The sequence below is a fragment of the Saccharomyces paradoxus genome, chromosome X, assembly GCF_002079055.1.
Source record: "Saccharomyces paradoxus chromosome X, complete sequence".
In the NCBI taxonomy this organism is placed as follows: Eukaryota; Fungi; Ascomycota; class Saccharomycetes; order Saccharomycetales; family Saccharomycetaceae; genus Saccharomyces; species Saccharomyces paradoxus.
Window position 1 is genome coordinate 664199 of NC_047496.1, and position 15234 is coordinate 679432.

At 37.3% G+C, this 15234-nt stretch overlaps 7 protein-coding genes across 7 annotated transcripts; 3 read left to right on the top strand and 4 right to left on the bottom strand.

The window, feature by feature from the left end:
- Window positions 1–234: 234 nt before the first annotated feature.
- On the top strand, window positions 235–3381 carry NMD5 (Nmd5p; the record flags this gene model as incomplete). The annotated part of the gene is made up of 1 exon (XM_033911497.1): window positions 235–3381. One exon carries the CDS (start codon window positions 235–237, stop codon window positions 3379–3381), a length of 3147 nt encoding a protein of 1048 aa, XP_033767388.1.
- A 357-nt stretch (window positions 3382–3738) lies between these two features.
- On the top strand, window positions 3739–4368 carry XPT1 (xanthine phosphoribosyltransferase; the record flags this gene model as incomplete). Its single annotated transcript, XM_033911498.1, has 1 exon — window positions 3739–4368. The coding sequence occupies one exon, from the start codon at window positions 3739–3741 to the stop codon at window positions 4366–4368; it is 630 nt and encodes a 209-aa protein (XP_033767389.1).
- A 110-nt stretch (window positions 4369–4478) lies between these two features.
- On the bottom strand, window positions 4479–6602 carry SGM1 (Sgm1p; the record flags this gene model as incomplete). Its single annotated transcript, XM_033911499.1, has 1 exon — window positions 4479–6602. One exon carries the CDS (start codon window positions 6600–6602, stop codon window positions 4479–4481), a length of 2124 nt encoding a protein of 707 aa, XP_033767390.1.
- A 209-nt stretch (window positions 6603–6811) lies between these two features.
- On the bottom strand, window positions 6812–7531 carry MCM22 (Mcm22p; the record flags this gene model as incomplete). Its single annotated transcript, XM_033911500.1, has 1 exon — window positions 6812–7531. One exon carries the CDS (start codon window positions 7529–7531, stop codon window positions 6812–6814), a length of 720 nt encoding a protein of 239 aa, XP_033767391.1.
- A 195-nt stretch (window positions 7532–7726) lies between these two features.
- TIM8 (protein transporter TIM8) lies at window positions 7727–7990 on the top strand (the record flags this gene model as incomplete). The annotated part of the gene is made up of 1 exon (XM_033911501.1): window positions 7727–7990. The coding sequence occupies one exon, from the start codon at window positions 7727–7729 to the stop codon at window positions 7988–7990; it is 264 nt and encodes an 87-aa protein (XP_033767392.1).
- A 194-nt stretch (window positions 7991–8184) lies between these two features.
- TTI2 (Tti2p) lies at window positions 8185–9450 on the bottom strand (the record flags this gene model as incomplete). The annotated part of the gene is made up of 1 exon (XM_033911502.1): window positions 8185–9450. One exon carries the CDS (start codon window positions 9448–9450, stop codon window positions 8185–8187), a length of 1266 nt encoding a protein of 421 aa, XP_033767393.1.
- A 253-nt stretch (window positions 9451–9703) lies between these two features.
- On the bottom strand, window positions 9704–14032 carry MET5 (sulfite reductase (NADPH) subunit beta; the record flags this gene model as incomplete). The annotated part of the gene is made up of 1 exon (XM_033911503.1): window positions 9704–14032. The coding sequence occupies one exon, from the start codon at window positions 14030–14032 to the stop codon at window positions 9704–9706; it is 4329 nt and encodes a 1442-aa protein (XP_033767394.1).
- Between the last annotated feature and the right edge of the window lie 1202 nt (window positions 14033–15234).

Sequence of the window (15234 nt, forward strand, 5' to 3'; positions counted from 1 at the left end):
ATCTACTAATTGCCTTTATGTTGACCTTATAGTATCTTTTCCTTATTCACTATGCGGTGTGATGATGCGCTATACCATTTTTCTTACGTCTAAGAAAATGAAAAATTTGCAATGCTTACTTCAGCAAAAAAAGCATATCTAAATCAACATTCATTTATATATTTCAGCATAATCAATCATTTTTTCGTGGGTATTTGATATAATTTTGACTTTGACGAAGTTACTTTATTTTCAATGGATATCACAGAATTATTACAGTGCTTCGCCTGTACTTTGGACCATAACGCTGCCGTAAGAACTAATGCGGAAACACATCTTAAAAATGCAAGTAAAGTACCAGGATTCTTAGGCGCATGCCTGGATATCATTGCTGCTGATGAAGTTCCAGAAAACATCAAATTATCAGCGTCCTTATATTTTAAGAACAAAATTACATACGGATGGTGTGCTGATGCCAGACAAGGTTCAAATGAATTACTAGATTCACATGTCGATCCGGATGAAAAACCAGTAGTAAAAGACATGTTAATCAAAACAATGGTCAGCGTGTCCAAGACCTCCCCGCGCTGTATCAGAGTGCTAAAATCTGCCCTTACTGTAATTATTTCAGAAGATTACCCTAGCAAAAAATGGGACAATCTATTACCAAGTTCCTTAGAATTACTCTCAAATGAAGACATCACTGTAACATATGTCGGGCTCCTGTGTCTTGCTGAGATTTTTAGGACCTACAGGTGGAAAAATAATGATGAAAGACAGGACTTGGAGGAGTTGATTTTAAATTATCTCCCTGCTTTATTAAATTACGGCGCAGATGTCCTTTTCCAGGATGGCAAATACATGAATAACGAGCAAATTGGCGAATTGGTAAGATTAATCGTCAAAATTTATAAATTTGTTTCATACCATGATCTACCATTTACATTACAACGCCCCGAATCATTTACTCCATGGGCATGTTTTTTTGTCAGTATCATTCAGCAGCCATTGCCTCAAGAAGTTCTGGCCATATCTGACATTGAAATCAGAAGTAAAAATCCATGGGTCAAATGTAAGAAATGGGCTCTTGCAAACCTTTACAGACTTTTTCAGAGGTATGCATCAACCTCACTAACAAGAAAGTTTCAGTATGATGAGTTTAAACAGATGTACTGCGAACAGTTTTTGACTCAATTTTTGCAAGTCATTTTCGAGCAAATCGAGAAATGGGGAACTGGACAGTTGTGGTTAAGTGACGAATGCTTATATTACATACTGAACCTTATCGAACAGTGTGTTGTTCAGAAGGCAACTTGGAAACTTGTTGGGCAGCACTATAATGTTATTCTTCAACATGTTATTTTTCCGCTGCTAAAGCCTAGTCCTGAGACTTTGGAAACCTTCGATAATGACCCTCAAGAATATATTAACCGGAATATGGACTTTTGGGATGTTGGCTATTCCCCAGATCTTGCTGCACTAGCTTTGTTAACGACATGCGTTACGAAACGTGGTAAAACGACCTTACAGCCGACCTTGGAGTTCATGGTCTCAACTTTACAAAACGCCGTTGGTGACTACAACAATATTACGTTAGAGAATGCCTTGCAAATTGAGTCATGTTTGAGAATATTCTCTAGCATTATTGACCGTTTAATAACTAAAGATTCTCCATTTGCCAGTGAGATGGAAAAGTTTATATTGACATTTGTTTTACCTTTTTTCAAGTCCCAATATGGGTTTCTGCAAAGCCGTGTTTGTGACATTTGTTCGAAGCTGGGTTCTATGGATTTTAAAGACCCAATAATAACCTCTACTATCTATGAAGGTGTTATGAATTGTCTAAATAACCCCCATAATTCGTTACCTGTAGAATTGACGGCTGCGTTGGCATTGCAAACTTTTATTAGTGATGATCAATTTAATATGAAGTTATCCGGGCATGTTGTTCCTACCATGCAAAAATTACTAAGTTTGTCTAATGATTTTGAATCTGATGTAATTTCAGGCGTCATGCAAGATTTTGTAGAACAATTTGCTGAGCAATTACAGCCTTTTGGTGTTGAATTAATGAATACCTTGGTCCAGCAGTTTTTAAAAATAGCTATTGATCTACATGAAGCCTCTAATTTGGATCCAGATTCCTTCGCGAACGTTGATAACATTCCCGATGAATCCGACAAGCAAATGGCGGCTCTAGGTATTTTGTCAACTACGATATCTATTCTGTTGTCTTTTGAAAATTCACCTGAAATCTTAAAAAACTTGGAACAGTCATTTTATCCAGCTGCAGAGTTTATTTTGAAAAACGATATCGAGGATTTCTATCGTGAATGTTGTGAGTTTGTGGAGAACTCCACATTCTTACTAAGAGATATTACTCCCATCAGCTGGAAAATTTTAGAGTTGATTGGAGAATGTAATAGAAAAACTGATAGTATGGTCTCTTATTACTTAAGCGATTTCATGTTAGCCCTAAACAATATTCTTATTTACGGAAAGGATGAATTAAGAAAGAATGAATTTTACACCAAGATCATATTTGAAATATACCAAAAGGCTGTTATCGCTGAAGAAAATGCCCTAGACGATCTTAGAGTAGTTTTTGATTTATCGCAAGAGTTGGTTCTTGCATTAGATGAGAATTTACCCCAACAATATAGGGAGCGCCTGTTAACAGATGTTGTCAACGCTATTCTAACTCAAAAGAATGAACTGAAAACTAATGTTGTATTTAGTGTGACTGCTTTTAATGTCGTAATTTCAAATCTGATAACAGAACCTTTGGTCACGTTGCAGTACCTAAAGCAACAGGGTTGTCTTGAAATTTTCTTTCAGACGTGGGTTACGGACTATATTCCGAACTATAAAAGGTGCTACGATATCAAATTATCAGTCCTTGCGCTGTTAAAAATTATATTGAAGTTAGAAAGCAACGATTATTCTATGTTGAACTTGGAAAATTTGGTTCCAGAATTAGGAAGCACTGTTACACAGTTAGCTTCAAGGTTACCGGCAGCGCTAAGGCAATTAGCTAACCAACGCAAGGAATTTTCATCATCTGGTCTCGAAGGGGATGCCAAGTGGGATGAAAAATTCCTTGATGTCGGCGACGACGATGAGAATGATGACGAAGGGGACCTTGCCGAGAAATATCTGGAACTGATAAAAAACAGATCAGATTCCTTAGACTTTGTAGATGGTTATGACGCAAAGGAAACCTTCGATGACCTAGAAGAGGACCCATTAACAGGGTCGATCCTGGACACCGTTGACGTATACAAGGTTTTTAAGGAGTCCATTATGAACCTACAACATGTCGACAGTAATAGGTATCAGGGAATTATGAGACATTTGACGCCGGCTGATCAAGAACTGTTCATGGGAATTATGAACGCCTGATTGAACTAAACGGCAACTGTATATTGAAAGAAACACTGGACTACATAATTTAGATAGAGGAGAGAGGAGAGAGGACATGATGCTCAAAGCCCGTTCCTTTTGTTCTGATCGGTTGGCTTTGGCTTGATATCAGGCAATAGATACCCTTATACAAGGACAACGTATTTTTTTTTATCTGGAGTCAATGCGATGAACCTAAAAAAGTCACAAGCTTTTTTTATCTCTAAGCTGAAAAAGGCCTCGTAATCAAATCGGAAAGAAAAATATCTGAGTTTTGTTCAGGCTCTTGTTTTGTATACCCATTCTAGTATTAGATTTCATAACCACCGACCACTTCAAAAATATACTTGTGCCAACATGGCAGAAAATGAGAAAATGTACATCTCCTATAATAATATTCACAAGCTTTGTCAGGGAGTGGCTAAGCACATTTTAGCTAGAAATGAAAGGCCTGATATTATTATCGCCATCACTGGTGGTGGTATGATTCCTGCAAGAATTATTAGGTCCTTTTTAAAAACAAAAGGACAAAAGAATATTCCAATTCAGGCCATTGGTTTATCTTTGTATGAAGATTTAGGGTTGGATGATAGTGTAGAAACCATCGGTAAAGAGGTTATCAGAACACAATGGCTGGATTTCGGTGCTCTGAATCAACACTTCGATTCCTTAATTGGAAAAAAAGTCCTCATTGTTGATGAAGTTGACGATACTAGAACTACCCTCCATTATGCTGTTTCCGAGCTGGAAAAAGAAATCGCTGAACAGCAAAAGGTTTTAAATAGAATGAGTGAGCAAACTGTTTTCTCTATCTTTGTTTTACATAATAAGGACAAGCCAAAAAGAGCTGGATTACCTGATTCTATGATGAATTCAGGACGTTACATTGCTGCGCAAACTGTTCCTGACAAGTGGTTGTGTTACCCTTGGGACGCTGAAGACATCGAAGAACATACTATCCTCGCTAAAGCTCAAGGTCATGACTAATGACTAACAATATGTTGCAATTGAGGTTTGTATGTATATATATACATATAGATATCATTATTAACCATTTCATATTTAAACTCGAATCTAAAGATAAGGGTGTATTTTTGTTACCTCATTTTTCCTTGCATTTCCACCATTTGCTGGACTTGTTGATGCATCATCTCCTTTAAGTCGGACACATCATTTTCTAATTCCTCCACTTGTTCAGTCTTTTCGCCTAGTAGTTGTAAAGAGGTTTCCAACTTTCTTTGCATTTGTTCAACTCTTTTTAAGAGCTCGTCTTTCTGTTTGTTCACCTCACTAAATTTATCGTTTTCCTCCAGTAGTCTCAAGATTTCATCATTTGCCTTTGCCTTTTCCTTCAGCAAATTATTGTATAATTCCTTTGAAGCTGATAATTCTCCTTCCAGCCTTTTTAACTCCGTACTTAGCTTGTTCACTAAATGGGCGCTTATGTGGCCGTTAGAATTTGACAGCTGAACGCTTGCTCTTCTGTATGGTATTGACGTGTTGTTTAACGATTTCATTGATTCGCCTTCCCTGATTGCTTGTAAATCAGCAGCTTCTTCTGGAATATCATCAATGCTAAAATCTACATTTTTTCTATCAAAATGTTGGCTTTCTTCACTACATGTTGTTTCGTGTGATTCATCGTCAATGGGTTTTAGAGGTGAATCACCTTCTAGTTCTCCCAGTTTTGACATTGATAGTGATAGCATAGAGTTTTCTTGAGGTAAAGTCCATTCGTCTTCTATATTTCCTTCCATAGAATTTAGCCTACTGGTTAATTCTACAGGTATTTTATCTATAATCTTCTCATTACTGTTTTCTTGATGTGGCTTTAGTTCGTTCTCATTTTTCTCCAACTGGGACCTTTGTATATCGTACTTCTTCTTCAGTAAATTGTAATCATCACTTATACTTTGCAATGATGATTTCAATGTCTCTACCTGCTTCTCCAGTTCTTTTACTTCCAAAACTGCCTTTGAATGATTTTCTCGTTCTTTTTCTAACTGCACACTTAATGTTTCCGATGAACGTGAGACGGTTTGATATCTCTCTTCAATATTATTTTTTTCTCTCATTGTGGATTCAAAGCGGTTTTCCAAATCAACAATCTTAGTGTTCAGAGCGTATTCAATGCTATCCCAGTTGGCCTTGGACGACTCAAGCTGTTCCTTGAGTCGATTGTATTTGGAAGATGCGTGTTGTTTTTCTTCGGAACTGTGTTGATCATCAACAATATCTCTACTGGATTTAGCGTTTAAACTGTGGGTAGAGCTGTCCAATTCTATTCTCAGTTGTTCTAGTTTTGTCTCTAGTGTAGTTACTTGATCAACAGTTGCTTCTTGTAGTGCTTTCTTTTCCGTTTGGAATTCATTTTTCTCTTTTTCAAGCAATGCCCTCATATCATCTAAAGATTGCTGCAAACTTGTGATCAAATCATCTTTTTCCCTTAAGTTTTTCTCTAATGTTTCAACTAACTCATTTTGTTTATCCGTATCTTTTAATTTGTGTGTAGCTTCCGTCAGTTGCTCTTGTACATTGTGATACAACGATTGCAGTTCATTGTAGTTCTCTACATTCTGAGCAGAATCCTCATTTAGTACAGATACCTCATACTCTAGATTTTTCACTTTTGTTCTTAAGGCCTTAATTTGATTAGATTGCCTTAACTCAGTTTCCGCTAATTTCGTTCCTTCTTTCTTTAACTGATCTATCAAATCGTCCTTCTCCTTAATCAACTTAAAAAAACTAGAATCCGTGGTTTCAATTTGTGATTTCCTGCTCACTTGGTTAGTTAGGTCATTAATCTGTTTGTTCAGTCTTAGATATTCAGGACTAATTTCTTTGACTAATTCTTTCACAGTGAGTTCAGTGTAATTTTCAGGTAGCCATTTAGGCAATGATACTACAGTATCGTTGGAGGAATCAGTCCTGCTGTGATCGGCATCCGCCACATCATTGACAGGAATTGCATCTGGCTTACGTGTATCGCTTTCAACAGTGCTCTCTGATCGTACCGTGGAATCATCTACGTCCTCAGTATTATCAATTGACCCCACATCAGGAGCCGGATCGTCAGCTGATATACTAATACTTTCTTGTTCACTGTTTGGCAGCACCACAGGCGATGGTGACGACAAATTTGACGTTGACCTTTTATTTTTCTTCCTTCCTTTCTTAGTAGCCAAGGAAAGCCTCTCTTCCAATGATAATTTTTTACTCATAGCAAAGTTGGTATGTGACTACCATACAACACTTTTATATATCGTATTGTATTAGGGCCTTTTGGTGACAGTCTATTGAATGAGGAAGTCAAGAGCTTTTGCTGAACAATCTACGGTTACTGCAGACTTATATGATCTTTCAGATTTTGGCGCTTTATAACATCCCCACACCACTGTATACAGAGCACATTTTGACTATAAAGTATTACTTATGTCAGACTAGTCTCGTTGAAATTTATCAGTTTGATATATTTAGTTTCTGGATTTGAGGAGCCCTTAGTTACTGTTATTATATTTGCCCTAAGTAATAGCCTGTATATTGGCATCGTCTTAGATGAAAAGTCTCGTAATGTCAGACTCAAATCATGCTCGATCAGTCTTTTTAATAACAATGTGACTTCGCTTGTTAGATTATCTATTGGCTGATCATTATCATCCAAATTTGGCACTAAATAACTCTTGAGAAAGTCCTCCAGTAAGTTCCAAAGCTCCTTATTTCTGGCTTTTCGTGTTCTCACATGGGCTCGGTCTTGTTTCGTATCATCTATAATGCACACTTGACGCTGCAGTTTTCGTAGCAGTTCTTTCAAGTCACTATTAATATTGTTCTGCAACGACAACATCGCCTTTTTATCAACAGATTGATCGTCCATTACCGAGAGCCATTCACTGGAACTTTGCGCTCTCAAAGACAAAAAATTCGAGCTTAAGCTGAAACTGATAGGATCAGCTCTCTCTGACAAGAACATGGGTTTTCTTAATAACTCTGCGAAGATCTCAAAATCAAGCGGTTTCCCCTCTGTATCCAGAGATTTTTTCGTGATCTCATCGATGGCACTTCGAGCTTGCTTCAAGAAATATCGTTTGTTTCCAATTTGGTTCTCCAAGTTCTTTATGTATACATCCAGGATATCCTTCTCGGTGTCCATGTTTCTTTAGTGGTATTTTTCTACCGTTTGCTTTTATCCCTCTTTGTCGTCATTTGCGTATTGTTTGTTCCACTGCACATCAAAGCGAACCGGTTAATTACCAATTAAACGTAAAAAGAGGTGGAAGCATCCATCTTAAAGAAAGTTTGCAGAAAGAAGAGGCAAAAAGAAAAACAAATCCGCAAGCAACAAAGAATGTCTTCCCTATCAACATCTGATCTGGCCTCTCTTGATGACACTTCCAAAAGGGAAATTGCCACTTTCTTGGAGGGTGAGAACTCCAAACAAAAAGTTCAAATGTCAATCCATCAATTTACTAATATATGCTTTAAAAAATGCGTTGAGTCTGTCAACGATCCTAATTTAAGTTCACAAGAAGAGCAATGTTTGTCTAACTGTGTGAATCGGTTTTTGGATACTAATATCAGGATCGTGAATGGGCTACAAAACACCCGTTAATATGAAACCGTTTTATCTTTCCGAGTCATTGTTTTCTTTGTCGTAATATATCTGTAAATATGCAAACAAATATATTAATATATGCCCAACGTTTCTTTATAAGAGGAATTCTCCCGCATAAAGGGCTAATATCCCTTTTCTGTCCATATACGCCTATTTATATATACATATATATACGTGACTGCGTGTGTTCCCTACGAAAACTCAAAGAGCAACTGAAAACGCGGTTGCTTAGATAATGTCGATAACTGATCTTCCATACCGCAGTCGCAATCCAGTAACCTTTTTATTGTTTCCTTACACTGTTCTAGTACTGATTCGTTCAACGCATCCTCTTGCGAACACTTATCGTATGTAACTAAAATTAGTGATAAAATGTCGAACTTATGAGCCACTATTCTTTCATTTGGGCAAATATTTATGAGAGTGCCTATCACTGAAAGAGTTTTTGAAACTAGTTTTGGAAAAGTTGAGTAAAAAGGATTTCGTACTATATACTCACCTAAAACAAATATCAGCCTTTGTAGATGTACAACAGACCCTTCTTTTTGAAGTTTGAGTATGTTCGTTGCGGTTTCCAATGCGTATAGCGTCAAGTTTTCGTAGGTAACACTAGCCCTGGGAATTATGCTTTGCAAAAGGATCTCTGACATGAACTTTTCTAGATGATATTGGTACCTAGTGTAATCGTCGAAAAATTCTACTCTATATAACGAATGTATTGTTGGAAAAACGATCCGCCATATCGCTATTGTTTCATCAGCATTGTATGAAGGAGGAAGAAAATAGCACATATTGATTAGCGTCTTTTCGAACAGTGGAAATAGACCGGTATTAGAGAATTGTATCCATTTTGAGTCATTGATCTCGTTCATAAAGGTATGATTTAGGAGCGTTTGCAGCAAGAGGACCCCCCGAAGTTTGATTTTTCTTATATCAGTGGTGTCATCTAGTATGTTGAGAATTCCTGGAATAATCCAAGAAAGATTGGTAGATATGTCTTTTCTCTTCAAATGTAACAAAATTACGTAGAATAATGGAATGCTTTTCAAGCCACCCTGACTTACCCACGTTTGTATGAAGTTATCTTCTTTCAAAGACATTCCAAGTGTGGGTTTTAGACCAAGATTATGTTGCTCTTTGAGCTCTGAGTGGCTTTTGCCTTTTAGAAGTAGTGGTTGTAACGTAGAAATAAGGGCCCCCATAATCTCATCGTGCCTACTTTTGCTACGCTGGAAGTACTGGTCTATAGTCTCCAAAACATCTTTATTGATTTGTATGTCTAATCCTGGAGATATGGAGCGGTATGATAAAGATTCGATAAGTTTGATCTCATCGGCTACCGTAATTGCGCACGCACCATTTGCCTTCTCTCGTAATTTGAAACACAAATCTGGAAGCCTTGTGGGAGTGAAACATGAATCATTTAATTCATCGATGATATCGCTTATGACTGTCATTTTCTTCTCAGTGTTTTGTCATATGATTTCATTATTAGTCTCGTTTTTATTCTTCGTAGTTTTCGTTATCACTTATTCTCATAAAAAAAACCAACATGCCGAAATGCTAACAATAATGAGTCTTAACTGTTAATATACAAGATTATACAAATAAATATGTTTCTATAAAATAAAAAGTTATATTCAATGTGAAAAAAATAAATAAATGTAGGAAGGAAATCCAATATGTTTTCTACTACATTTCATGGCACCCTTAATAGGCATCTTCAGAAACATCTTCATGGAAGTATTTACCTTCTGTAGTTGGTTTGATGATGCCTACTCTTATACAGAAGTCACCAAAGTGTTCACCTTCTTCTCTCTCTAAAGCATACCTTTTAAATAATGGTTTGATGTAATCGACAATTTCCTCATCCTTCACATTGGCCTTATATAATTTGTTTAGCCTTTGGCCAAGGTAACCACCGCCAAGCATCAAGTTATAAGTGTGTGGAGCCTTACCGATAAGAGCTAATTCACCCAGCCATGGACGAGAACAACCGTTAGGACAACCAGTCATTCTCATAATAATAGAATCGTGACGTAAACCATATTCTTCTAAACAATCTTCCAACTGAGTAATTATATCAGGTAAGAAACGTTCAGATTCGGCAAACGCTAAACCACATGTTGGTAAACCAACACAGGAAGATGAAGATAATCTCAACCCACTGAAGTCGGTGTTATCCAATTTATAGCTCTTTAAAATAGATTTTATTCCAGCAACATGTTCATCGGTAATATTGGAGATGACCAAATGTTGATTACCGGTCAATCTGAAATGACCAGAATTAGTCTTAAGCATGTATTCAGCAATTTTTCTAATACCTGTCTTCTGAGGCAAATCTGGTGTATCCTCAACTCTACCATTTTCAATAAATGCGGTAAAGTGGTTCAACCCGGTTTCATCTTTAATCCATCCAAAGTAATCAATATTGGATTTAAATTCAAATGGTCTCTCAGGCTCGAATTTGTTACCCCAATATTCTTCCACTTTTTGTTTGAAGCCTTCAACGCCCATGTCATCTACAGTATACTTTAAACGAGCATGCTTACGGTCTTTACGGTCACCGTGATCTCTTTGCACAATAACGACACCTTCAAGTGGCGGAATAATGTCTTCAGTTTTAACAAAACCTAAGCATGACCCCAATCTTGGGTAAGTTTTTTTATTGTTATGAGTGGTACCCATACCACCACCAACAAAAACATTATAACCCTCTACGATTTGAGTTTCTGGGTTAACTATAGCAACCAAACCGACGTCAATAGATAAGACATCAACATCGTTATATGGAGGAACGGCGATGTTGAATTTGAACTTTCTTGGCAGGTAAGTTGGACCGTAGATTGGTTCAATATCGACTAAAGCGTTACCGCTGACTAATGTCTTCTTTTTTCTTGGACCATCTTTTCTATTTTCAAAGATAGATGGCCATGATGGATCATCGTCCTGTTCTTCTGGGCCTTCTAACCAAACTTCGTGATAGGCTGTAGTCTTTGGCAAGAAATGGTCAGAAATCAATTTCCCCATGTCAGCAATTTGTTGATGAACCTTCGCATTGGTTGGCAAAGCTGAAACCATGACATTTCTGTTTACATCACCTGCAGCAGCTAACGTATCCATAAGAACTGCATTCATTCCTCTCAATGTATGTTTCAAATTTTTCTTTAACACACCATGAATTTGGAAGGTTGCCCTTGTGGTTAATTTTAAAGTACCGTTACCTGAAGTATCAGATAAGTGATCGAGAGCAAGCCACTGTTGTGCAGTGGTTTTACCACCTGGTAGACGAGCTCTTGCCATGAACATATAGTATGGCTCTAAGCCTTGAGACTTGCGTATTTCTCTAATGTCACGGTCGTCTTGGGTATAAATACCGTGAAATTTCATTAATTGTTCATTAGCGTGAGTAACACCCCCTGAAGAGGTGTCTTTTAGGTTATCACTGATACTACCTCTCAAGAAATCAGACTCTCTCTTGATATCTTCATTTGTAACAGGCTTTGGCTCGTCTTCAACAGCAGCGCCTGAAACACCAAGAGCTTCCCATAATTTAGGTTCCCACTCAGAATAAGCAGTTTGGAAGCCATCGGCATCTTGATCGTCACCCAGTCCCAATGGAACTAAGGTCTTGGCACTTAATAATTCTAAGCGCTTGAATAGATCTTGTGAAGGTTTGTTAAAATAATGTTTATCTTCTTTACGTGGCCAATATTCAGAATCACCCAGACCAAAGACAGCAACATTCAAAGTAGCTAAATCCAAGTCGGTGTCATTCTTCAGAGCTTCCCAGAAAGACTTACCGTCCTGGGGGAATTCACCTTGTCCAGCGGTGGAAGTGATGAAAACCACGTTCTCTTCACCAGGTAATTCTTCCAAAATTATGTCATCCATGGATAGTACAGTAGCTTTTAAACCTCTTGCGGATGCTCTAGCGCCTAGTCTCTTTGCCAAGTTGGCAGCATTTCCACCATCTGAAGCATAATAGACGTGCAAAGGTGGCCCAGACAAACCCTCTAATAACTGATCGAAGGCAGCCTTACTTCTTTTTTCCTGTTTCCTTGTCAACGCATCACCAGCAGATTGCTTTAAATTTCTTGATAAATATGGATCTTTTCTGGTTAATAGGGTAAGCTTATTCTCACGGTCTAAGAAGTCCTGCAATTGTTTCCTGATAACCGAGGAATCTAAACTAAATGCCTCCTTGCCCATTGATGGATCGTCATAAATTGGATTAAACCTATACAATGGCCAGTAACCAGATTCAACGGCGTTTTTGGTTTCCTTTAGAACTTCTAATGGAGTATCATTTTCTGAACTATATGGCAAATAAGCTAAGACGATAGAAGGACCATTATACTTAGAAGCCTCTATAATCGCAGTCAATAGTTGGGTGTAGGAAGCATAGACTGCTACAGAGGCAACGTAGGCACTGTAATAGTTCATGGCGTACAAACCGACATCTTTCTTTCTGTCCTGGTTCTGCTTTCTGTGGTCGTATGGTTCTGAATCAATTAGTAGAACATTAATGTTTTTACGGGAGGATAAAACCTGTTGAATACCTGAATGGCCCAAATCATAAGACCAAGCATCGGAACCAATTAGCCAGCTTGATTTGAAAATAAAAGAATCGCTTGTTGGAGCTATCTTCAAGAATCTTAAGGCAGTAGAGGAATCTTGATTAGATTGTAACAACTGAAATATTTCCAAACCCGTCTCATTGGCTTCTTGTAATTGAACTTCGTCAAGATCATGGCCATTGAATGACAACCATTTGGATAATAGTTGAACGATTTTGTTTGCATCCTCGGACAAGTAAAGACTTGGATCAAGAGAGGATTTTGCTAAATTGATCAACTCTTCACGTTGGGCTTCTTGTTTCAAAAAGCGTCCAAAACCAAATTCCGGATTACTTGGTTCAATTGTTTCACTGGAAAATTGATTCAAAATTTGTAAGTTTGAGGAGAATAATTGTTTGAGCACTTTGACGTAGGCATCTTCTAAATTCACAACTTTCTTGACGGAAGAAATCAGCTGAGTAACTTCAGCTTGTTCTTCAGCCTTGTCATTGGGTTTACCTAAAAACAGATTAGTATCTGGTTCCTTTTTGTTAATATTTGATATAACGGTGTTAATAACGTTTTGATAATCATCTACAGTACCAATATTAGTCAATACCACCTGCTCGATGTTTCTAGACACCAATTCATTAAAGTTACTGAAGAAGTCTAAAAGAAATGGTTGAAATTCGTTTGATTGTGATTTCTTAGAGACACCTTGCAAAACAGCAATTTTGGTTACAGAGGATGGCAGTATTTCTAAGAAGTTGGAAAAATTCCATGGTCTGTATACTTTGATTTTGACCAAGCCTGCGTTTGAAGGTAATACACTACTGAATTCCGCGTCATATGGTGACAAGTTAACAATGACAGTAGTAGTGGAATCTTCACCTTCGACTAGTTCGAAATTTGTCAATGAATCAGTAGCCTCTAGCAATGCAACTTTAGTTTCCTCGCTACCAATTTCCAAAGTTGGAACATCGATATCTTGTTCGATAGCCGTACTCCTGCCAATTTTCTCCAAATTAAGAAAGTGGAAAACAGGAGTCAGAGAACTTGTAGCAATCTTGTAAGAAGAGTCCGCGTTTGAAATTGCAGTTTGCAAGTCAGAAGATATTAAGATGGGGAAAGAAAGATCTTTTAACGCAGGAATCACGGAATAATCTTGCAAATTCAAATCCACTGTGATCACCAATGGTAGTTTGTCAGGAAGAGAATATAAATGGTGGATGGATTTAACCAAAGTAGTTTCGTCTGTAAAAATAGTAGTTAAAATGTCCTTAGAAAGCTGATCCTTGATGGTGTTCAACGGATCCTGGTTATTTAGTAGATGAGTAGCATCTGTGGCGGCAGATTCTAGGCCTTTGAAGGATGAATGACTATTTTTTGTGCTAGTAGTGTAAAACACTTTATTTTGGGAAGCACTCGAGCAATATTGCGCCAACAATTGTGGGAGCGTCAAGAGGTCAGAAGCAGTCATTCGCCAATCTTTCGTTTTTCTCTGGTTCCCGTTCCTTACTATTACTGTACTATTGAACAAGAGATATAGATAACAGAACGACCGAAAAAAATTGACAAACAAAAGAACCTTTTTACTTCCCAATTTTATTTCACATTAAAAACTACCATCTTCCAACACTTTATATAACTGCTTGCAGCGGCCAGTAGTTCGTCGCATCTCCATGACTCGAATTTTCAACGTCTCTTAGCTGTTAAATCATTCTCCCTTCTGTGTGGTGGTAATTGTGGCATTATGGGTTAAGAGATAATCCGCACGTGATGGAATTCATTTAATGAAATATCACGTGGACAGGATGTTCATTACCCGGACTTCAAATATGCATGTATTTTACCACCACCTGTATTATAGTGCTCAGCAAAGTTAGTTCTTAAAAATGACATAGATGGTGGAACATATCAATTGTATGAAAAAAGAAGAATTGTAGGAAAATAGCTTTATGTGCGAATTCAATGCCTTTTTATTGCTAGACACTCAAACATGTGTGATTTATATTGCGGGATGGTATGAGTTTTTTTCGTTTTTAGTGATAGTAATACTTATTACTTACTTTTGGCGGCTAATAAGGCATCTGTTAAGATAGCTAAACGTGAAATTCCATATGTGACTTGAAAAAGCTCCAAAAGCGTGAAATGAAGGATAGGATTTGCAGGCATGTTAAATATTTAGAAACTAATTTTGGCTTTATAGTGAAGCAAGATATTTTATTTAATATTAGTTTTCAATTGATAGTTTTTTGAGAAATACTAGATTGGGTTATTAAAAGAAAAAAAGAAAAAGGAAAATAAACAAAAATGGATCAAATTTCTTAGTTCAATAATAGGAATGTTCGGCTGCCTGGCCGTATCTTGTGCTCCCCACATATCCCGTGAAAAGGTGGCCAACAAACCTGAGTGAATAGAAGAAGAGTACTAAATTCATTTATTTTCTGTTCAAGAACAAGAACTTTTAACCTTAAAGATCCCTTACGTTGGGTAGGTCGAATCTGACCCATTGGCTAATTGGTAGGCAGGAACTCTTGTGTTAGCAAATTACTAATCCTCGTTGCTATTTTAAATTCCACATCTTCTGCGGTAATCATGAAATTAAATCATTGTGTACGGATGACTTACTTTCTCTCGAAAATAGATCACGTGACTGTGGATCACTACCAATGCTAATCA